The sequence below is a fragment of the Aphelocoma coerulescens genome, unplaced genomic scaffold (genome assembly GCF_041296385.1).
Source record: "Aphelocoma coerulescens isolate FSJ_1873_10779 unplaced genomic scaffold, UR_Acoe_1.0 HiC_scaffold_118, whole genome shotgun sequence".
In the NCBI taxonomy this organism is placed as follows: Eukaryota; Metazoa; Chordata; class Aves; order Passeriformes; family Corvidae; genus Aphelocoma; species Aphelocoma coerulescens.
The window spans coordinates 595509-618736 of NW_027183476.1; the positions used below are offsets into that span (position 1 = coordinate 595509).

General features: G+C 48.2%; 1 protein-coding gene across 1 annotated transcript in view; it reads right to left on the reverse strand.

The window, feature by feature from the left end:
• LOC138100610 (cytochrome P450 2G1-like) overlaps nucleotides 1–23228 on the reverse strand; it is a 49198-nt gene that overhangs the window by 12643 nt on the left and 13327 nt on the right. The window contains exons 4-8 of the mRNA XM_068998485.1: nucleotides 20269–20418; nucleotides 11997–12157; nucleotides 4655–4831; nucleotides 2113–2248; nucleotides 12–199 (exon numbers count right to left, since the gene is read on the reverse strand). Of these exons, the coding sequence (XP_068854586.1) occupies nucleotides 12–199; nucleotides 2113–2248; nucleotides 4655–4831; nucleotides 11997–12157; nucleotides 20269–20418 (812 nt within the window). The remainder of the gene's footprint in view (nucleotides 1–11; nucleotides 200–2112; nucleotides 2249–4654; nucleotides 4832–11996; nucleotides 12158–20268; nucleotides 20419–23228) is intronic.

Genomic DNA, 23228 nt, shown 5'->3' on the forward strand with positions numbered 1-23228 from the left:
CTTGTGGCCACCTTGGGGATGCGGTAGCCGCGGAAGCTGGCCTCGCGGGTCAGGCGGTGCGGGACGTTCATGGGCAGGAGGTCGCTGCAGCGCTGGATCTCGTGGAGCGTGGCCTCCGTGAAGGGCATTCGGGGCCGGTCCGAGAGCGCCGGGGCACGGCCCGACCCCACAACCCGCGAGATCTCCTCGGAAACCTTCTCTGGGAACGGCGGGAGGCGGGATTTGGGGTTTGGGGGGTTTGGGAATTGGGGGGTTTGGGGTTTGGGGTTTGGGAATTGGGGGATTGGGGGATTGGGATTGGGGGGTTTGGGATTGGGGGGATTGGGGGATTGGGATTGGGGGGTTTGGGAATTGGGGGGTTTGGGGTTGGGGGATTTGGGGGGATTAGGGGATTGGGATTTGGGGTTTGGGGTTTGGGGGGATTGGGGGATTGGGATTGGGGGGTTTGGGATTGGGGGATTTGGGGATTGGGATTTGGGATTGGGGGGTTTGGGATTGGGGGGATTGGGGGATTTGGGAATTGGGGTTTGGGGGATTTGGGGTTGGGGTTGGGGGGATTTGGGAATTGGGATTTGGGGATTGGGATTTGGGATTGGGGGGTTTGGGAATTGGGGTTTGGGGGATTTGGGGTTGGGGGGTTTGGGATGTGGGGTTTGGGGGGTTTGGGATTGGGGGGTTTGGGATTGGGGGGATTGGGGGATTGGGATTGGGGGGTTTGGGATTGGGGGGATTGGGGGGTTTGGGGTTTGGGAATTGGGATTTGGGGTTTGGGGGGTTTGGGGTTTGGGATGTGGGGATTGGGGGATTGGGGGGTTTGGGATTGGGGGGATTGGGGGGTTTGGGGTTTGGGAATTGGGATTTGGGGTTTGGGGGGTTTGGGGTTTGGGATGTGGGGATTGGGGGATTGGGATTGGGGGGTTTGGGGATTGGGATTTGGGAATTGGGGTTTGGGTATTGGGATTTGGGGTTGGGGGGTTTGGGATTGGGGGGTTTGGGGATTGGGGTTTGGGGGGTTTGGGGTTGGGGGGTTTGAGGTTTGGGGATTGGGGGTTTGGGGGTTTGGGAATGGGGGGGTTTGGGGTTGGGGGATTTGGGGTTGAGGGATTTGGGGATTAGGGTTTGGGATTTAGGGTTTGGGGATTGGGATTTGGGGATTGGGATTTGGGGTTGGGGGGTTTGGGATGTGGGGATTGGGGGGTTTGGGGTTTGGGGATTGGGGTTTGGGAATTGGAGTTTGGGAATTGGGGGATTGGGGATTTGGGATTTGGGGGGTTTGGGAATTGGGGTTTGGGGTTTGGGGGATTTGGGGATTGGGATTTGGGATTGGGGGGTATGGGGATTGGGAATTGGGGAATTTGGGATGTGGGGATTGGGGGGGTTTGGGAATTGGGGTTTGGGGGATTTGGGGTTGGGGGTTGGGGGGATTGGGGGATTTGGGATGTGGGGATTGGGGGGGTTTGGGGATTGGGATTTGGGATTTGGGGATTTGGGGGATTGGGGGATTGGGGGGTTTGGGATTGGGGGGATTGGGGGATTTGGGAATAGGGATTTGGGGATGTGGGGATTGGGGGGTTTGGGGATTGGGATTTGGGAATTGGGGGGATTTGGGGGTTTGGGGTTTGGGAATTGGGGTTTGGGGATTGGGATTTGGGGTTGGGGGATTGGGGATTTGGGGGATTTGGGGGATTTGGTGGATTTGGGAATTGGGGGATTGGAGGATTTGGGATATTGGGGGATTTGGGGATTGGGATTTGGGGATTTGGGATTGGGGGGATTTGGGAATTGGGATTTGGGGATGTGGGGGATTGGGGATTGGGGATTTGGGGGATTTGGGAATTGGGGGATTTGGGATTGGGGGACTTGGGGATTGGGATTTGGGAATTGGGGGGATTTGGGGGATGTGGGGATTTGGGGATCGGGGATTTGGGAATTGGGGGATTTGGGTATTGGGGGATTTGGGGATGTGGGGATTTGGGGATCGGGATTTGGGAATTGGGGGATTTGGGGGATTTGGAAATTGGGGATTGGGATTTGGAAATTGGGGAGGGGGATTTGGGGAGGGGGTTTGGGGTTGGGGGATTTGGGAATTGGGTCTGGGGTCCCACCTTCGACGTGGGGGGTGCCGCATGAGGAAGAGGAGGCCGAAGCGCAGCGTGGAGCTCACGGTCTCGGTGCCGGCGAAGAAAAGGTTCAGGGTGGTCAGCTCCAGGTTCTCCAGGGTGAACTCGGTGTTGGGATTGTCCTTTTCCTGGGAAAAACCCGGAAATCCGCCCCAAAATCGACCCCAAAATCTGGGAACGACCCCAAAAATCCAGGAATGGCCCCAAAATCCAGGAATGGCCCCAAATTGACCCCAAAATCCCACCCAGGATCCCAAAAGTGCTCCAGGTTCTCCAGGGTGCGGTGTTGGGATTGTCCTTTTCCTGGGAAAAACCCGGAAATCCACCCCAAAATCGACCCCGAAATCTGGGAGCGACCCCAAAAACCCAGGAAAGGCCCCAAATTGACCCCAAAATCCCACCCAGGATCCCAAAAATGCTCCAGGTTCTCCAGGGTGAACTCGGTGTTGGGGTCGCCCTTTTCCTGGGAAAAACCCGGAAATCCGCCCCAAAATCAACCCCGAAATCCAGGAACGACCCCAAAAATCTGGGAATGGCCCCAAAATCCAGGAACGGCCCCAAATTGACCCCAAAATCCCACCCAGGATCCCAAAAGTGCTCCAGGTTCTCCAGGGTTAACTCGGATTCAGGATCATCCTTTTCCTGGGAAAAACCCGGAAATCCACCCCAAAATCGACCCCGAAATCTGGGAACGACCCCAAAAATCCAGGAAAGGCCCCAAATTGACCCCAAAATCCCACCCAGGATCCCAAAAATGCTCCAGGTTCTCCAGGGTTAACTCGGATTCAGGATCATCCTTTTCCTGGGAAAAACCCGGAAATCCGCCCCAAAATCGACCCCAAAATCTGGGAACGACCCCAAAAATCCAGGAAAGGCCCCAAATTGACCCCAAAATCCCACCCAGGATCCCAAAACTGCTCCAGGTTCTCCAATGTGAACTCGGTGTTGGGGTCGCCCTTTTCCTGGGAAAAACCCGGAAATCCGCCCCAAAATCGACCCCGAAATCCAGGAACGACCCCAAAAATCTGGGAATGGCCCCAAAATCCAGGAACGGCCCCAAATTGACCCCAAAATCCCACCCAGGATCCCAAAAGTGCTCCAGGTTCTCCAGGGTGAACTCGGAGTTGGGGTCGCCCTTTTCCTGGGAAAAACCCGGAAATCCGCCCCAAAACCGACCCCGAAACCCGGGAATGACCCCAGGAACCCCCCAAGACCCCCCAAAACCCTCCCAGGACCCCTCCCCAAACCCCCCAGGACCCCCCAGGACCCCTCGAGGGCACCTGGAATCACCCCCAAAACCCCCCCAGGACACCCCAAAACCCCCTTTGACCCCCCCAGGACCCCCCAGGACCCCTCCCCAAACTCCCTAAGACCCCCCAGGACCCCCCAGGACCCCTCGAGGGCACCTGGAATCACCCCCAAAACCCCCCCAGGACACCCCAAAACCCCCCTAAACCCCCCCAGGACCCCCCAGGACCCCTCAAGGGTACCTGGAATCATCCCCAGGACCCCCCAAGACCCCTCAAAACCCCCCTTTGACCCCCCCAGGACCCCCCAGGACCCCTCGAGGGCACCTGGAATCACCCCCTAAACCCCCCTAAACCCCCAAGACCCCCTCAAACCCCCTTTGACCCCCTCAATTCCCCCCAGGACCCTTCCCCAAACCCTCCAGGACCCCCCAGGACCCCCCAGGACCCCTCGAGGGCACCTGGAATCACCCCCAGGACCCCCCAAGGCCCCTCAAAACCCCCTTCGACCCCCCCAAACCCCCCAGGACCCCTCCCCAAACCCCCCAGGACCCCCCCAGATCCCCCCAAACCCCCTTAGACCCCCCCAAGCCCCCCCAGGACCCCCTCCCCAAACCCTCCAGGACCCCCCAGGACCTCTCGAGGGCACCTGGAATCACCCCCAGGACCCCCCATGGATCCCCCAGGACCCCCCAAGGACCCCCAGAACCCCCCAGGACCCCCCAGGACCCCTCGAGGGCACCTGGAATCACCCCCAGGACCCCCCAAAACCCCCCAAGACCCCCCCAAACCCCCTTTGACCCCCTCAATTCCCCCCAGGACCCCTCCCCAAACCCTCCAGGATCCCCCAGGACCCCTCGAGGGCACCTGGAATCACCCCCAGGACCCCCCAAGACCCCTCAAAACCCCCTTCGACCCCCCCAGGACCCTCCAGAACCCCTCGAGGGCACCTGGAATCACCCCCAGGACCCCCCAAGACCCCTCAAAACCCCCTTCGACCCCCCCAGGACCCTCCAGAACCCCTCGAGGGCACCTGGAATCACCCCCAAAACCCCCCCAGGACACCCCAAATCCCCTCAAAACCCCCCCAGGACCCCCCAGGACCCCTTGAGGGCACCTGGAATCACCCCCAAAACCCGCCCAGGACACCCCTAAACCCCCCCAGGACCCCCCGGACCCCCCAGGACCCCTCGAGGGCACCTGGAATCACCCCCAGGACCCCCCAAAACCCCTCAAACCCCCCTTCGACCCCCCCAGGACCCCCCAGGACCCCTCCCCCAGCCCCACCTTCTCCATCTGGATGAGGAAGGCGTCGATGAAGTCGCGGGGGCTCTGGGGGTCGAGGCTCCGGGCGTTGTCGCGCACGCGCCGGGCGATGAAGCTCCTCATCCTCCCCAGGAGCCGCGGGATGCGCAGGTGAGGGCCCGGCACCAACCACAGGAAGGACTCGGCCATGTCGTACAGCTTTGGGGAGCCCCAAATGTCCCGAAAACAGCCCAAAATTGCCCCAAAAACCACCCCAAAAACCCCCCAAAACTGCCCCAAAATCACTACAAAAAACCCCCCAAAATCATCCCTAAAATCCAGAAAAATCATCCCAAAACCACCCCAAAAAACACCCCAAAAACATCCCAAAAATTCCCCCAAACCACCCCAAAACGCCTCAAAAACCACCCCTAAATCCCCCACAAAAAAAAAAAAAAAAAAAAAACCTCAAAAAAATTCCCCAAACCACCCCAAAAGTGACCCCAAAACCACTCCAAAAAATCCCCCAAAACCACCCCAAAACAATCCCAAAATAATCTCAAAAAACATCCCCAAATCACCCCAAAAAAACCCCTCAAAACCACTCCAAAAAATCCCCCAAAACCACCCCAAAAAATCCCAAAATAATCTCAAAACCCATCCCCAAATTCCCCAAAACCGCCCCAAAAAGGACCTCAAAACCACCCCAAAAAGGACCTCAAAACCACCCCAAAGCACCTCAAAAACCACCCCAAAACCATCCCAAAACCATCCTCAAAAATACCCCGAAACCCACCCCAAAAGTGACCCCAAAACCCACCCCAAAAATGGCCCCAAAACCACCCCAAAACCCCCAAAACGCCCCCAAAACGCCCCCAGAGCTCCTCATCCTCCCCAGGAGCCGCGGGATGCGCAGGTGAGGGCCCGGCACCAACCACAGGAAGGGCTCGGCCGTGTCGGACAGCTTTGGGGAGCCCCAAATGTCCCCAAAACAGCCCAAAATTGCCCCAAAAACCACCCCAAAAACCGTCCAAACCTGCCCCAAAACCCCCCTGAAATCACCCCCAAAAAATCCAGAAAAATCACCCCAAAACCAGACCAAAATCCACCCCAAAACCAGGCAAAACCCACCCCAAAACCATCCCAAAAATGGCACCAAAACCACCCCAGAACCGCCCCAAAACCACCCCAAAACACCTCAAAAACCACCCCAAAAACATCCCCAAAACATCCAAAACAATACCCCAAAACCCACCCAAAAACCCCCCGAAATCATCCCAAAAAATCCAGAAAAATCACCCCAAAACGAGACCAAAATCCACCCCAAAACCACCCCAAAAACCACCCCAAAACCACCCCCAAAAAAACCCCCAAACTTGTCCCAAAAAATCCAGAAAAATCACCCCAAAACCACCCCAAAATCCACCCCAAAACCAGGCAAAACCCACCCCAAAAACATCCCAAAAATGGCACCAAAACCACCCCAAAACGCCTCAAAAACCACCCCTAAATCCCCCACAAAAAAAAAAAACCCAAAACACCTCAAAAAAATTCCCCAAACCACCCCAAAAGTGACCCCAAAACCACTCCAAAAAATCCCCCAAAACCACCCCAAAAAATCCCAAAATAATCTCAAAACCCATCCCCAAATTCCCCAAAACCGCCCCAAAAAGGACCTCAAAACCACCCCAAAAAGGACCTCAAAACCACCCCAAAACACCTCAAAAAGCACCCCAAAACCATCCCAAAACCATCCTCAAAAATACCCCAAAACCCACCCCAAAAGTGACCCCAAAACCCACCCCAAAAATGGCCCCAAAACCACCCCAAAACCCCCAAAACGCCCCCAAAACGCCCCCAGAGCTCCTCATCCTCCCCAGGAGCCGCGGGATGCGCAGGTGAGGGCCCGGCACCAACCACAGGAAGGGCTCGGCCGTGTCGGACAGCTTTGGGGAGCCCCAAACGTCCCCAAAACAGCCCAAAATGCCCCCAAAACCACCCCAAAATCACTACAAAAAAACCCCCAAAATCATCCCTAAAAATCCAGAAAAACCCACCCCAAAACCAGAACAAAATCCACCCCAAAACCACCCCAAAATTGTCCCAGAACCACACCAAAACCACCCCAAAAACCCCCCCGAAATCGTCCCAAACCTGCCCCAAAACCACCCCCAAAAACCCCCGAAATTGTCCCCAAAAATCCAGAAAAATCACCCCAAAACCACCCCAAAATCCACCCCAAAACCAGGCAAAACCCACCCCAAAACATCCCAAAAATTCCCCCAAACCACCCCAAAACGCCTCAAAAACCACCCCAAAATCCCCCACAAAAAAAAACCCCAAAACACCTCAAAAAAATTCCCCAAACCACCCCAAAAGTGACCCCAAAACCACTCCAAAAAATCCCCCAAAACCACCCCAAAACAATCCCAAAATAATCTCAAAAAACATCCCCAAATCACCCCAAAAAAAACCCTCAAAACCACTCCAAAAAAATCCCCCAAAACCACCCCAAAAAATCCCAAAATAATCTCAAAACCCATCCCCAAATTCCCCAAAACCACCCCAAAAAGGACCTCAAAACCACCCCAAAACACCTCAAAAACCACCCCAAAACCATCCCAAAACCATCCTCAAAAATACCCCGAAACCCACCCCAAAAGTGACCCCAAAACCCACCCCAAAAATGGCCCCAAAACCACCCCAAAACCCCCAAAACGCCCCCAAAACGCCCCCAGAGCTCCTCATCCTCCCCAGGAGCCGCGGGATGCGCAGGTGAGGGCCCGGCACCAACCACAGGAAGGGCTCGGCCGTGTCGGACAGCTTTGGGGAGCCCCAAACGTCCCCAAAACAGCCCAAAATGCCCCAAAAAACACCCCAAAATCACTACAAAAAAAAAACCCAAATCATCCCTAAAAATCCAGAAAAATCACCCCAAAACCACCCCAAAAACCACCCCAAAAACATCCTGAAAATTCCCCCACAACCACCCCAAAATGCCTCAAAAACCACCCCAAAAAATCCTCAAAAATACCCGAAATCCCACCCTAAAATTGGCCCCAAAACCCACCCCCCCAAAAAAACCCCAAAATTGTCCCAAAAAATCCAGAAAAATCACCCCAAAACCACCCCAAAATCCACCCCAAAACCAGGCAAAACCCACCCCAAAACCATCCCAAAAATGGCACCAAAACCACCCCAAAACCACCCCAAAACACCTCAAAAACCACCCCAAAAACATCCCCAAAACATCCAAAACAATACCCCAAAACCCACCCAAAAACCCCCCCGAAATCATCCCCAAAAATCCAGAAAACCCACCCCAAAACCAGAACAAAAACCACCCCCAAAACCACCCCAAAAACCCCCCCAAAAACCACCCCAAAATTGTCCCAGAACCACACCAAAACCACCCCAAAAACCCCCCCGAAATCGTCCCAAACCTGCCCCAAAACCACCCCAAAAACCCCCGAAATTGTCCCCAAAAATCCAGAAAAATCACCCCAAAACCAGAACAAAAACCCACCCCAAAATTGTCCCAAAACCCACCCCAAAAACATCCCAAAAATTCCCCAAAACCACCCCAAAACGCCTCAAAAACCACCCCTAAACCCACCCAAAATAATCTCAAAAACCATCCTGAAATCATCCCAAAACCACCCTAAATCCACCCCCAAAACACCCCAAAAACCAACCCAAAACCGACCCCTAAAACATCCCAAAATAATTGCAAAAACCATCCCCAAATCACCCAAAAATCACCCCAAAATCCATCCCAAAAACATCCCAAATATTCCCCCACAACCACCCCAAAACACCTCAAAAACCACCCCAAAACCAGAACAAAAACCACCCCAAAACCACCCCAAAATTGTCCCAGAACCACCCCAAAACCACCCCAAAAAACCCCCCGAAATCGTCCCAAAACTGCCCCAAAACCACCCCAAAAAAAAACCCCCGAAATTGTCCCCAAAAATCCAGAAAAATCACCCCAAAACCAGACCAAAAACCACCCCAAAATTGTCCCAAAACCCACCCCAAAAACATCCCAAAAATTCCCCAAAACCACCCCAAAACGCCTCAAAAACCACCCCTAAAACCACCCAAAATAATCTCAAAAACCATCCTGAAATCATCCCAAAACCACCCTAAATCCACCCCCAAAACACCCCAAAAACCAACCCAAAACCCACCCCAAAAACATCCCAAAATAATCCCAAAAACCATCCCCAAAACCATCCCAAAAACATCCCCAAAAATACCCCAAAACCCACCCCAAAAATGGCCCCAAAACCACCCCAAAACCACCCCAAAACACCTCAAAAACCACCCCAAAAACATCCCGAAAACAGCCCAAAATTGCCCCAGAACCACCCCAAAACCATCCCAAAAAACCCCTGAAATTGTCCCCAAAAATCCAGAAAAACCACCCCAAAAACATCCCAAAAATTCCCCCACAACCACCCCAAAACACCTCAAAAACCACCCCAAAAACAGCCTCAAAAATATCCCAAATCCCACCCCAAAATTGACCCCAAAACCCACCCCAAAACCCCCCCCCCAAATTGTCCCAAAAAATCCAGAAAAATCACCCCAAAACCACCCCAAAATCCACCCCAAAACCAGGCAAAACCCACCCCAAAACCATCCCAAAAATGGCACCAAAACCACCCCAAAACCACCCCAAAACACCTCAAAAACCACCCCAAAGACATCCCCAAAACATCCAAAGCAATACCCCAAAACCCACCCAAAACCCCCCGAAATCATCCCAAAAAATCCAGAAAAATCACCCCAAAACCAGAACAAAAACCACCCCAAAACCACCCCAAAAACCACCCCAAAACCACCCCAAAATTGTCCCAGAACCACCCCAAAACCACCCCAAAAAACCCCCCGAAATCCCCCAAAACTGCCCCAAAACCACCCCAAAAAAAACCCCCGAAATTGTCCCCAAAAATCCAGAAAAATCACCCCAAAACCAGAACAAAAACCCACCCCAAAATTGTCCCAAAACCCACCCCAAAAACATCCCAAAAATTCCCCAAAACCACCCCAAAACGCCTCAAAAACCACCCTTAAACCCACCCAAAATAATCTCAAAAACCATCCTGAAATCATCCCAAAACCACCCTAAATCCACCCCCAAAACACCCCAAAAACCAACCCAAAACCGACCCCTAAAACATCCCAAAATAATCCCAAAAACCATCCCCAAATCACCCAAAAATCACCCCAAAATCCATCCCAAAAACATCCCAAAAATTCCCCCACAACCACCCCAAAACACCTCAAAAACCACCCCAAAAACATCCCCAAAACCACCCCAAAAAACCCCCCGAAATCCCCCAAAACTGCCCCAAAACCACCCCAAAAAAATCCCGAAATTGTCCCCAAATATCCAGAAAAATCACCCCAAAACCAGAACAAAAACCGTCCCAAAACCACCCCAAAACCACCCCAAAATTGTCCCAGGACCACCCCAAAACCACCCCAAAAAACCCCAAAATTGTCCCAGAACCACCCCAACAATGACCCCAAAACCACCCCAAAAAATCCCAAAATAATCTCAAAAACATCCTCAAATCACCCCAAAAAAACCTCAAAACCACTCCAAAAAATCCCCCAAAACCACCCCAAAAATTTCCCCCAAAATTCCCCGAAACCACCCCAAAAAATCCCCCCCAAAATCCAAAAAAATTCCCAAAATTAAAAAAAATTCCCAAAAAATCCCCTAAAAATCCTCAAAAAATTCCCAAAAAATCCAAAAAAATCCCCGAAAATCCCAAAAAAATCCCCCCAAAATTCCCCAAAAATCCCCCCAAAAATCCCCAAAAAGTCCCCAAAAAATCCCCAAAAAATAAAAAAAAAATCCCCCCAAAAACCCCCAAAAAATCCCCATAAAATCCCCAAAAATCCCAAAAAATATCCACAAAAAATCCCCCAAAATTCACAAAAAATTCTCAAAAAATTCCCAAAATTCCAAAAACATTCCCCAAAAAAATCCCCCAAAAATCCCCCCAAAAATCCCAAAAAAATCCCCCAAAAATCCCCAAAAATCCCCCAAAAAATCCCAAAAAAAATCCCAAAAATCCCCAAAAATCCCCAAAAATCCCCCAAAAAATCCCAAAAAATTCCCAAAAAATTCTCAAAAAATTCTCAAAAATTCCCAAAAAATTCTCAAAAAATTCCCAAAATTCCAAAAACATTCACCAAGAAATTCCAAAAAAATCCCCAAAAAATCCCCAAAAATCACCCAAAAAATCCGCAAAAAATTCCCAAAAATTCCCAAAAAATCCCCAAAAAATCCCCCAAAATCCCCCAAAAAATCCCCAAAAAAGCCCCAAAAATTCCCAAAAAATTCTCCAAAAATTCCCAAAATTCCAAAAACATTCCCCCCCAAAAAACCAAAAAATCCCCAAAAATCCCCCAAAAATCCCCAAAAAATCCCCAAAAATCCCCCAAAAATCCCTAAAAATCCCCCAAAAAATCCCCAAAAATCCCCCAAAAAATCCCCCAAAAATCCCTAAAAAATCCCCCAAAAATCCCAAAATATCCCCAAAAAATCCCCAAAAAATCCCAAAAATCCCCCAAAAATCCCCCAAAAATCCCCTAAAAATCCCCCAAAAAATCCCCAAAAAATCCAAAAAAAATCCCCAAAAAATCCCCCAAAATCCCCAAAAATCCCCCAAAAAATCCCCAAAAAATCCCCCAAAATTCCCAAAAAATCCTTAAAAAAATCCCCAAAAAATCCCAAAAAATCCCCAAAAATCCCCCAAAAAATCCCCCAAAAATCCCTAAAAAATCCCCAAAAAATCCCAAAATATCCCCAAAAAATCCCCAAAAAATCCCAAAAAATCCCAAAATAATCCCCCAAAAAATCCCCCAAAATTCCCAAAAAAAGTCAAAAAATTCCCAAAATTCCAAAAACATTCCCTAAAAAAAACCCAAAAAATCCCAAAAAAATTCCCAAAAATCCCCTAAAAATCCCCTAAAAATCCCCCAAAAAATCCCCAAAAATCCCCCAAAATCCCCCAAAAAATCCCAAAAATCCCCAAAAAATCCCCAAAAAATCCCCCAAAAAATCCCAAAAAATCCCCATAAAATCCCCCAAAAAATCCCAAAAAAATCCCCAAAAAATCCAAAAAAAATCCCCAAAAATTCCAAAAAAAATTCTCTAAAAATTCCCAAAATTCCAAAAACATTCCCCCCAAAAAAAACCAAAAAATCCCCAAAAAAATCCCCAAAAAATCCCCAAAAAATCCCCAAAAATCCCCAAACATCACCCAAAAAATCCCCAAAAAATCCCCAAAAAATCCCCAAAAAATCCCCAAAAAATCCCCAAACCCCCCAAACCCCCCCCAAATCCCCCCAAACCCCCCACCTGTGCCCAGGCCGTGCTGATCTGGCGGAAGCTGTCGTTCGTGTAGCGCAGCAGCCGCAGGAATTCGGGGTCCTGGTACGGGAAGCGCTTCCCGAAAACGATGGAGCAGATGATGTTGGACACGGCGCAGCTCAGCGGGAACGTGGGGTCGAAGGGCTTCCCTGGTTTGGGGCAAAATCCCGGCGGTTTGGGGTTTTTTTTTCCCCCGAGAAAAAGTGGGTTTCGGGGAGGTTCGGGGTTGTTTCGGAGTCGCAAAACCCCAAAATCAGCTCAAAACCACGGCGAAAGCAGCCCAAAGTGATCCCGAAATGTCAGCCCAAAAAGAACGCCAAAATTGCCCTGAAAATAGCCCCAAATCACCCCAAAATTGCCCCAAAAATACCCCGAAATCACCCCAAAACTGCCCCCCAAAAAACCCCAAAATACCCCCAAATCACCCCAAAACTGCCCCAAAAAATAGCTCAAAATCACCCCAAAATTGCCCCAAAAATACCCCAAAATCACCCCAAAACTGCCCCCCCAAAATACCCCCAAATCACCCCAAAACTGCCCCAAAAAATCTCAAAATCACCCCAAAATTGCCCCAAAAATACCCCAAAATCACCCCAAAACTGCCCCCCAAAAAACCCCAAAATACCCCCAAATCACCCCAAAACTGCCACAAAAATACCCCAAAATAACCCCAAAACTGCCCCAAAAATACCCCAAAATCACCCCAAAACTGCCCCCCAAAAAACCCCAAAATACCCCCAAATCGCCCCAAAACTGCCCCAAAAATATCTCAAAATCACCCCAAAATTGCCCCAAAAATACCCCAAAATCACCCCAAAACTGCCCCCCAAAATACCCCCAAATCACCCCAAAACTGCCCCAAAAATAGCTCAAAATCCCCCCAAAATTGCCCCAAAAATACCCCAAAATCACCCCAAAACTGCCCCCCAAAAAACCCCAAAATACCCCCAAATCACCCCAAAACTGCCACAAAAATACCCCCAAATCACCCCAAAACTGCCCCAAAAATAGCTCAAAATCACCCCAAAACTGCCCCCCAAAAAACCCCAAAATACCCCCAAATCACCCCAAAACTGCCCCAAAAATAGCTCAAAATCACCCCAAAATTGCCCCAAAAATACCCCAAAATCACCCCAAAACTGCCCCCCAAAAAACCCCAAAATACCCCCAAATCACCCCAAAACTGCCCCAAAAATAGCTCAAAATCACCCCAAAATTGCCCCAAAAATACCCCAAAATCACCCCAAAACTGCCCCCCCCAAAATACCCCCAAATCACCCCAAAACTGCCCCAAAAATAGCTCAAAATCCCCCCAAAATTGCCCCAAAAATACCCCAAAATCACCCCAAAACTGCCCCCCAAAAAAACCCAAAATACCCCCAAATCACCCCAAAACTGCCACAAAAATACCCCCAAATCGCCCCAAAACTGCCCCAAAAATACCCCAAAATCACCCCAAAACTGCCCCCCAAAAAACCCCAAAATACCCCCAAATCACCCCAAAACTGCCCCAAAAATAGCTCAAAATCACCCCAAAATTGCCCCAAAAATACCCCAAAATCACCCCAAAACTGCCCCCCCAAAATACCCCCAAATCACCCCAAAACTGCCCCAAAAATAGCTCAAAATCCCCCCAAAATTGCCCCAAAAATACCCCAAAATCACCCCAAAACTGCCCCCCAAATCACCCCAAAATACCCCCAAATCACCCCAAAACTGCCCCAAAAATAGCTCAAAATCACCCCAAAATTGCCCCAAAAATACCCCAAAATCACCCCAAAACTGCCCCCCCAAAAAACCCCCAAATACCCCCAAATCACCCCAAAACTGCCCCCCCAAAAAACCCCAAAATACGCCCAAATCACCCCAAAACTGCCCCCCCAAAAAACCCCAAAATCACCCCAAAACCACGCCGAAATCAGCCCAAAGTGATCCCAAAATGTCATCCCAAAAAGAACCCAAAAATTGCCCCAAAAATACCCCAAAATCACCCCAAAACTGCCCCCCAAAAAACCCCAAAATCATCCCCAAACTTGCCCCCAAAATACCCCAAAATCACCCCAAAACCACGCCGAAATCAGCCCAAAGTGATCCCAAAATGTCAACCCAAAAAGAACCCAAAAATTGCCCCAAAAATACCCCAAAAATTGCCCCAAAACTGTCCCCCCAAAAAACCCCAAAATACCCCAAAATCACCCCAAAAATACCCCCAAATCACCCCAAAACTGCCCCAAAAATACCCCAAAATCACCCCAAAACCACGCCGAAATCAGCCCAAAGTGATCCCAAAAAGAACGCAAAAATTGCCCCAAAAATACCCCAAAATCACCCCAAAAATACCCCAAAATACCCCAAAACGGCCCCAAAAATACCCCAAAATCACCCCCAAACAGCTCCACCCAAAAATACCCCAAAAATGATCCCAAAAAATCATCTCAATAAACCACACCGGAACCACCCCAAAACTGCCCCAAAATACCCAAAAACCAACCCAAAAATACCCCCAAAAAATCCCCAAAAACCACACCGGAACCACCCCAAAATACCCCAAAACCACCCCAAAATACCCCAAATCTGGCCCAAAAATATCCCAAAACTGGCCCAAAAATATCCCAAAAATGATCCCCAAAAATCATCTCAGAAAGTCACAACGGAACCACCCCAAAACGGCCCCAAAATACCCCAAAAACCATCCCAAAAAACATCCCAAAAAACCACACTGGAACCACCCCAAAACCACCCCAAAATACCCCAAGAACCACCCCAAAAATACCCCAAAAATGATCCCAAAAAACCACACCGGAACCACCCAAAACCGCCCCAAAATACCCAAAAACCAACCCAAAATACCCCAAAAAATCCCAAAAAACCGCACCGGAACCACCCCAAAATACCCCAAAACCACCCCAAAAATATCCCAAAACCGGCCCAAAAATATCCCAAAACCGGCCCAAAAATGATCCTCAAAAAGTCAGCCTGGAACCACCCCAAAAACCGCCCCAAAATACCCCAAAAACCATCCCAAAAATAACCCAAAATGCCCCAAAAATATCCCAAAAATCATCCCCAAAACCCACAATGGAACCACCCCAAAACTGCTCCCAAAAAACCCCAAATACCCCAAAATCACCCCAAAAATATCCCCAAAATGCCCCAAAAATATCCCAAAAATGATCCCCAAAACCCACAATGGAACCACCCCAAAACCGCCCCAAAATACCCCAAAAACCATCCCAAAAATAACCCAAAATGCTCCAAAAATATCCCAAAATGATCCCAAGAATCATCCCAAAAATTCAGGCTGGAACCACCCCAAAACCGCCCCAAAATACCCCAAAAATATCCCAAAAATGCCCCAAAAATATCCCAAAAATCACCCCAAAAACCCACAATGGAACCACCCCAAAACTGCTCCAAAAAAACCCCAAATACCCCAAAATCACCCCAAAACCATCCCAAAAAATAACCCAAAATGCCCCAAAATATCCCAAAAATGATCCCCAAAACCCACAATGGAACCACCCCAAAACCGCCCCAAAATACCCCAAAACCAACCAAAAATACCCCAGAAAATCCCAAAAATCCGCACCGGAACCATCCCAAAATACCCCAGAACCACCCCAAAAATACCCCAAAACCACCCCAAAAATACCCCAAAACTGGCCCAAAAATACCCCAAAAACCATCCCAAAAATAACCCAAAATGCTCCAAAAATATCCCAAAATGATCCCAAGAATCATCCCAAAAATTCAGTCCGGAACCACCCCAAAACCGCCCCAAAATACCCCAAAAGCCACCCCAAAAATATCCCAAAAATGCCCCAAAAATATCCCAAAAATCACCCCAAAAACCCACAATGGAACCACCCCAAAACTGCTCCAAAAAAACCCCAAATACCCCAAAATCACCCCAAAACCATCCCAAAAAATAACCCAAAATGCCCCAAAAATATCCCAAAAATGATCCCCAAAACCCGCAATGGAACCACCCCAAAACCGCCCCAAAATACCCCAAAAACCATCCCAAAAATAACCCAAAATGCTCCAAAAATATCCCAAAATGATCCCAAAGATCATCCCAAAAATTCAGTCCGGAACCACCCCAAAACCGCCCCAAAATACCCCAAAAGCCACCCCAAAAATATCCCAAAAATGCCCCAAAAATATCCCAAAAATCACCCCAAAAACCCACAATGGAACCACCCCAAAACTGCTCCAAAAAAACCCCAAATACCCCAAAATCACCCCAAAACCATCCCAAAAAATAACCCAAAATGCCCCAAAAATATCCCAAAAATGATCCCCAAAACCCACAATGGAACCACCCCAAAACTGCCCCAAAATACCCCAAAACCAACCCAAAAATACCCCAAAAAATCCCAAAAATCCGCACCGGAACCATCCCAAAATACCCCAAAACCACCCCAAAAATACCCCAAAACCACCCCAAAAATACCCCAAAACCACCCCAAAAATACCCCAAAACTGGCCCAAAAATATCCCAAAAACCATCCCAAAACCCCACAATGGAACCACCCCCAAACCGCCCCAAAATACCCCAAAAAAATCCCAAAAATAACCCAAAATGCTCCAAAAATATCCCAAAAATCATCCCAAAACCCACAATGGAACCACCTCAAAACTGCCCCAAAATACCCCAAAACCACCCCAAAAATACCCCAAAATCACCCCAAAAAATCATCCCAAAAACTACACCGGAATCAGCCCAAAACCACCCCAAAATACCCCCAAATCACCCCAAAATTGCCCCAAAAATACCCCAAAAATCCCTCCAAAAAAACCCCAAAACGATCCCAAAAAATTGTCAGGGAGTTCCGGGATGGTTTTGGGGTGATTTTGGGTGATTTTGGGGTATTTTGGGGGTGGTTTTGGGGTGATTTTGGGGTATTTTGGGGGGTTTTTTGGGTTCTTTTTGGGGTATTTTTGGGATCATTTTTGGGGTATTTTGGGGTGGTTTTAGGGGTGATTTTGGGGCGATTTTTTGTTATTCGGGGTTTTTTTGGGGGGCAGTTTTGGGGTGATTTTGGAGTGATTTTTGGGGTGGTTTTGGGGTATTTTGGGGCAGTTTTGGGGTGGTTCCGGTCTGGTTTTTTGGGGTGATTTTTTGGGAACATTTTTGGGGTATTTTGGGGCGGTTTTGGGGTGATTTAGGGGTATTTTGGGGCGGTTTTGGGGTGGTTCCGTTGTGATTTTTTGGGATGACTTTTTGGGATCGTTTTTGGGATATTTTTTGGAGCAGTTGGGGTATTTTGGGACGGTTTTGGGGGTGATTTTGGGGTATTTTTGGGTGATTTTGGGGTGGTTCCAGAGGGTTTTTTAGGGATGATTGGGATGATTTTTGGGGTATTTTGGGGGTGGTTTTGGGGTATTTTGGGTTATTTTTGGGGTGATTTTGGGGCGATTTTGGGGTATTTGGGGTTTTTTGGGGGGGGCAGTTTTGGGGTGATTTTGGAGTGATTTTTGGGGTGGTTTTGGGGTATTTTGGGGTAATTTTGGGGCAGTTTTGGGGTGGTTCCGGTCTGTTTTTTTGGGATGGTTTTTTGGGATCATTTTTGGGGTAATTTTGGGGCAGTTTTGGGGTGATTTAGGGATATTTTGGGGCGGTTTTGGGGTGGTTCCGTTGTGATTTTTTGGGATGACTTTTTGGGATCGTTTTTGGGATATTTTTGGAGCAGTTTGGGGGTGATTTTGGGGTATTTTTGGGTGATTTTGGGGTGGTTCCAGAGGGTTTTTTAGGGATGATTTTTTGGGATGATTTTTGGGGTATTTTTGGGATCATTTTTGGGGTATTTTGGGGTGGTTTTGGGGTGGTTTCGGGGCGATTTTGTGTTATTTGGGGTTTTTTTTGGGGGGCAGTTTTGGGGTCATTTTGGAGTGAGTTTTGGGGTGGTTTTGGGGTATTTTGGGGTAATTTTGGGGCGGTTTTGGGGTGGTTCCGGTCTGTTTTTTTGGGGTGATTTTTTGGGAACATTTTTGGGGTATTTTGGGGCGGTTTTGGGGTGATTTAGGGGTATTTTGGGGCAGTTTTGGGGTGGTTCTGTTGAGGTTTTTTGGGATCATTTTTTGGGATCATTTTTGGGATATTTTTGGGGTATTTTGGGTTAATTTTGGGGCGGTTTTGGGGTGGTTCCAGTCTGGTTTTTTGGGGTGATTTTTTGGGATCATTTTTGGGGTATTTTGGGGCAGTTTTGGGGTGATTTAGGGGTATTTTGGGGCGGTTTTGGGGTGATTTAGGGGTATTTTGGGGCGGTTTTGGGGTGATTTTTGGGGTGATTTTGGGGCGGTTTTGGGGTGATTTAGGGGTATTTTGGGGCGGTTTTGGGGTGGTTCCGTTGTGATTTTTTGGGATGACTTTTTGGGATCGTTTTTGGGATATTTTTGGGGCATTTTGGGGATATTTTTGGGCTGGTTTTTGGGGTATTTTGGGGCAGTTTTAGGGTGGTTCCAGGCTGAATTTTTGGGATGATTTTTTGGGATCATTTTGGGATATTTTTTGAGCATTTTGGGTTATTTTTGGGATGGTTTTTGGGGTATTTTGGGATGATTTTGGGCTGATTCTGGTCCAGTTTTCAGGATAATTTTTTCGGATTATTTTGGGGTATTTTGGGGTGGTTCCGTTGTGGTTTTTTGGGATGATTTTTTTGGGATCATTTTGGGGTATTTTTGGGGCAGTTTTGGGGTGATTTGGGGTTTTTTTGGGGTGGTTTTGGGGAATTTTTGGGGCAGTTTTGGGCTGATTCTGGTGTAGTTTTAGGGATGATTTTTGGGGTATTTTGGAGGGATTTTGGGGTATTTTTGGGCTGGTTTTGGGGTCTTTTTGGGATATTTTGGGGTGGTTTTGGGCTGATTCCGGTGTAGTTTTTGGGATATTTTTGGGATCATTTTGGGGTATTTTTTGGGTGGTTTTGGGGTATTTTGGGGCAGTTTTGGGGTGGTTCCATTGTGGGTTTTGGGGATCATTTTTGGGATATTTTTGGAGCATTTTGGGGATGGTTTTTTTTGGGGTATTTTTGGGATGGTTTTTGGGGTATTTTTGGGGTGGTTTTGGGGTATTTTGGGGTGGTTTTGGCGGTGGTTCTGGTGAGGTTTTTTGGGATGTTTTTTGGGATCATTTTGGGATATTTTTTGAGCATTTTGGGTTATTTTTGGGGTGGTTTTTGGGGTATTTTGGGGTGGTTTTGGGGTGGTTCCACTGTGACTTTTTGAGGTGATTTTTGGGGATCATTTTTGGGATATTTTTGGGCCGGTTTTGGGATATTTTTGGGGGTGGTTTTGGGGTATTTTGGGGTGGTTCCGGTGCGGTTTTTTGGGATTTTTTGGGGTCTTTTTGGGTTGGTTTTGGGGTATTTTGGGGCGGTTTTGGGGTGGTTCCGGTGTGGTTTTTTGGGATCATTTTTGGGGTATTTTTGGGGTGGTTCTTGGGGTATTTTGGGGTGGTTTTGGGGTGGTTCCAGTGTGGTTTTTTGGGATGTTTTTTGGGATGGTTTTTGAGGTATTTTGGGGCCGTTTTGGGGTGGTTCCGTTGTGACTTTCTGAGATGATTTTTGGGGATCATTTTTGGGATATTTTTGGGCCAGATTTGGGGTATTTTGGGGTGGTTCCGGTGTGGTTTTTGGGGATTTTTTTGGGGGTATTTTTGGGTTGGTTTTTGGGTATTTTGGGGCAGTTTTGGGGTGGTTCTGCTGTGGTTTTTTGGGCTGATTTTTTGGGAGGATTTTGGGGTATTTTGGGGTGATTTTAGGGTATTTTTGGGGTGGTTTGGGGGTATTTTGGGGCAGTTTTGGCGTGGTTCCAGTCTGGTTTTTTGGGATGATTTTTGGGATAATTTTGGGGCATTTTTTGGGTATTTTTGGGTATTTTGGGATGATTTTTGGGGTCATTTTGGGCAGTTTTAGGCTGATTCCAGTGCCCGTTTTTGGGATGATTTTTGGGGTAATTTTGGGCTGTTTTAGGCTGATTCCAGTGCCCGTTTTTGGGATGATTTTTGGGATGATTTTTGGGATGATTTTTGGGGTCATTTTGGGCTGGTTTAGGCTGATTCCAGTGGTGGTTTTTGGGATGATTTTTGGGATCATTTTGGGCTGTTTTCCATGTGATTTCGGGATGATTTTGGGCTATTTTGAGCTGTTTTCAGCCCGTTTTGGGTTTTTTTTTTGGGATAATTCCGTGGGGGTTTTTTTTTCCCGTCCCCAACCCCCCCCCCCCCCCCCCCAAAAAAAATCTCTCCCAAATTTGGCACCTTGGGTGCTCTGGAATTCCCGGAGCAGCTCCTGGGCCTCCTCCTGGATCCGGCTCTCGATGCTGCTGCGGCCCATCCCGAAATCCCGGAGCACCGACAGGGAAAAGCGCCGGAGCTGCCGCCAGCGCTCCCCGTCCGAGAAAACCACGCCTGGAATGGGGGAAAATCCAGGGGAAAGGGGGAAAAATCCGTGGGAAAGGGGAAAAAAATTGGGTTAAATCCATGGGAAAGGGGGAAAAATTGGGTTAAAAGGATGGGAAAGGGGGAAAAATCCATTGGGAAGGGGGAAAAATTGGGTTAAATCCTTGGGAAAGGGGGAAAAGTTGGGTTAAAAGGATGGGAAAGGGGGAAAAATCCATTGGGAAGGGGGAAAATTGGGTTAAATCCATGGGAAATGGGGGGAAAATCTGTGGGAAAGGGGGGAAAATCGGGTTAAATCCATGGGAAAGGGGGAAAATCCATGGGAAAGGGAGAAAATGGGGGAAAATCCATGGGAAAGGGGGAAAAATGCATTGGGAAGGGGGAAAATTGGGTTAAATCCATGGGAAAGGGGGAAAAATTGGGTTAAAAGGATGGGAAATGGGGGAAATGGGGGAAAATCCATGGGAAAGGGAGAAAATGGGGGAAAATCCATGGGAAATGGGAGAAATGCATTGGGAAAAGGGGGAAAAGTGGGTTAAATCCATGGGAAATGGGGAAAAATTGGGTTAAATCCATGGGAAAGGGGGAAAAAATCCGTGGGAATGGGGGGAACTCCATTGGGAATGGGAAAAATTGGGTTAAATCCATGAGAAAGGGGGAAAAATTGGGTTAAATCCATGGGAAAGGGGGGAAAAATGGGGGAAAATCCAAGGGAAAGGGGGAAAGAATCTGTGGGAATGGGAGGAAATCCATGGGAAAGGGGGAAAATCCATTGGGAAATGGGAAAATTGGGTTAAATCCATGGGAAAGGGGGAAAAACCCCATTGGGAATGAGGAAAATTCCATGGGAAAGGGGAAAAATTGGGTTAAATCCATGGGAAATGGGGAAAAGTCCGTGGGAATGGGGGAAATCCATTGGGAATGGGGGAAAAATTGGGCTAAATCCATGGGAAATGGGGAAATTTGGGTTAAATCCATGGGAAAGGTGGAAAAATGGGGGAAAATCCATGGGAAAGGGGGAAAAATGGGGGGAAATCCTTTGGGAATGGGGGAAAAATCCATGGGAAAAGGGGAAATTGGGTTAAATCCTTGGGAAAGGGGGAAAATTGGGAAAATCCATGGGAAAGGGGGAAAAATCCATTGGGAAGGGGGAAAAATTGGGTTAAATCCATGGGAAGTGGGGAAAAATTGGGTTAAATCCATGGGAAAGGGGGAAAAATTGGGTTAAAAGGATGGGAAAGGGGGGAAAAATGGGGGAAAATCCATGGGAAAGGGGGAAAATCCATGGGAATGGGGGGAACTCCATTGGGAAGGGGGAAAAGTGGGTTAAATCCATGGGAAATGGGGAAAAAATTGGGTTAAATCCATGGGAAATGGGGGAAAAATTGGGTTAAAAGGATGGGAAATGGGGGAAAAATCCATTGGGAAGGGGGAAAATTGGGTTAAATCCATGGGAAATGGGGAAAAATTGGGTTAAATCCATGGGAAATGGGGGAAAATTGGGAAAATCCATGGGAAAGGGGGAAAAATCCATTGGGAAGGGGGAAAAATTGGGTTAAATCCATGGGAAATGGGGAAAAATTGGGTTAAAAGGATGGGAAAGGGGGAAAATCCATTGGGAAGGGGGGAAATTGGGTTAAATCCATGGGAAATGGGGAAAAATTGGGTTAAATCCATGGGAAATGGGGGAAAAATGGGGGAAAATCCATGGGAAAGGGGGAAAAAATCTGTGGGAATGGGAGGAAATCCATTGGGAAATGGGAAAATTGGGTTAAATCCATGGGAAAGGGGGAAAAACCCATTGGGAATGGGGAAAATTCCATGGGAAAGGGGAAAAATTGGGTTAAATCCATGGGAAATGGGGAAAAGTCCGTGGGAATGGGGGAAATCCATTGGGAATGGGGGAAAAAATTGGGCTAAATCCATGGGAAATGGGGAAATTTGGGTTAAATCCATGGGAAAGGTGGAAAAATGGGGGAAAATCCATGGGAAAGGGGGAAAATGGGGGAAAATCCTTTGGGAATGGGGGAAAAATCCATGGGAAAAGGGGAAATTGGGTTAAATCCTTGGGAAAGGGGGAAAATTGGGAAAATCCATGGGAAAGGGGGAAAAATCCATTGGGAAGGGGGAAAAATTGGGTTAAATCCATGGGAAATGGGGGAAAATTGGGTTAAATCCATGGGAAAGGGGGAAAAATCCATTGGGAAAGGGGGAAAAAATTGGGTTAAATCCATGGGAAAAGGGGGAATCCATCGGAAGGGGGAAAAATCCATTGGGAATAGGGAAATATGATGGGAAATGGGGAAAATCCATGGGAAATGGGGAAAAATTGGGTTAAATCCATGGGAAAGGGGGGGAAATGGGGGAAAATGGGGGAAAATCCATGGGAAATGGGGGGAAAATGGGGGAAAATCCATGGGAAAAGGGGGAAAATGGGGGAAAATCCATGGGAAATGGGGAAAAATTGGGTTAAAATGATGGGAAAGGGGGAAAAATCCATTGGGAAATGGGGGAAAATCCATGGGAAATGGGGAAAAATCCATCGGAAGGGGGAAAAATCCATTGGGAATGGGGAAATATGATGGGAAATGGGGAAAATCCATGGGAAACGGGGAAAAATTGGGTTAAAATGATGGGAAAAGGGGGGAAATGGGGGAAAATCCATGGGAATGGGGGAAAATGCATTGGGAAAAGGGGGAAAATTGGGTTAAATCCATGGGAAAGGGGGAAAAATTGGGTTAAATCCATGGAAAAGGGGGAAAAATCTGTGGGAAAGGGGGGAAATTGGGTTAAATCCATGGGAAATGGGGGAAAAAATC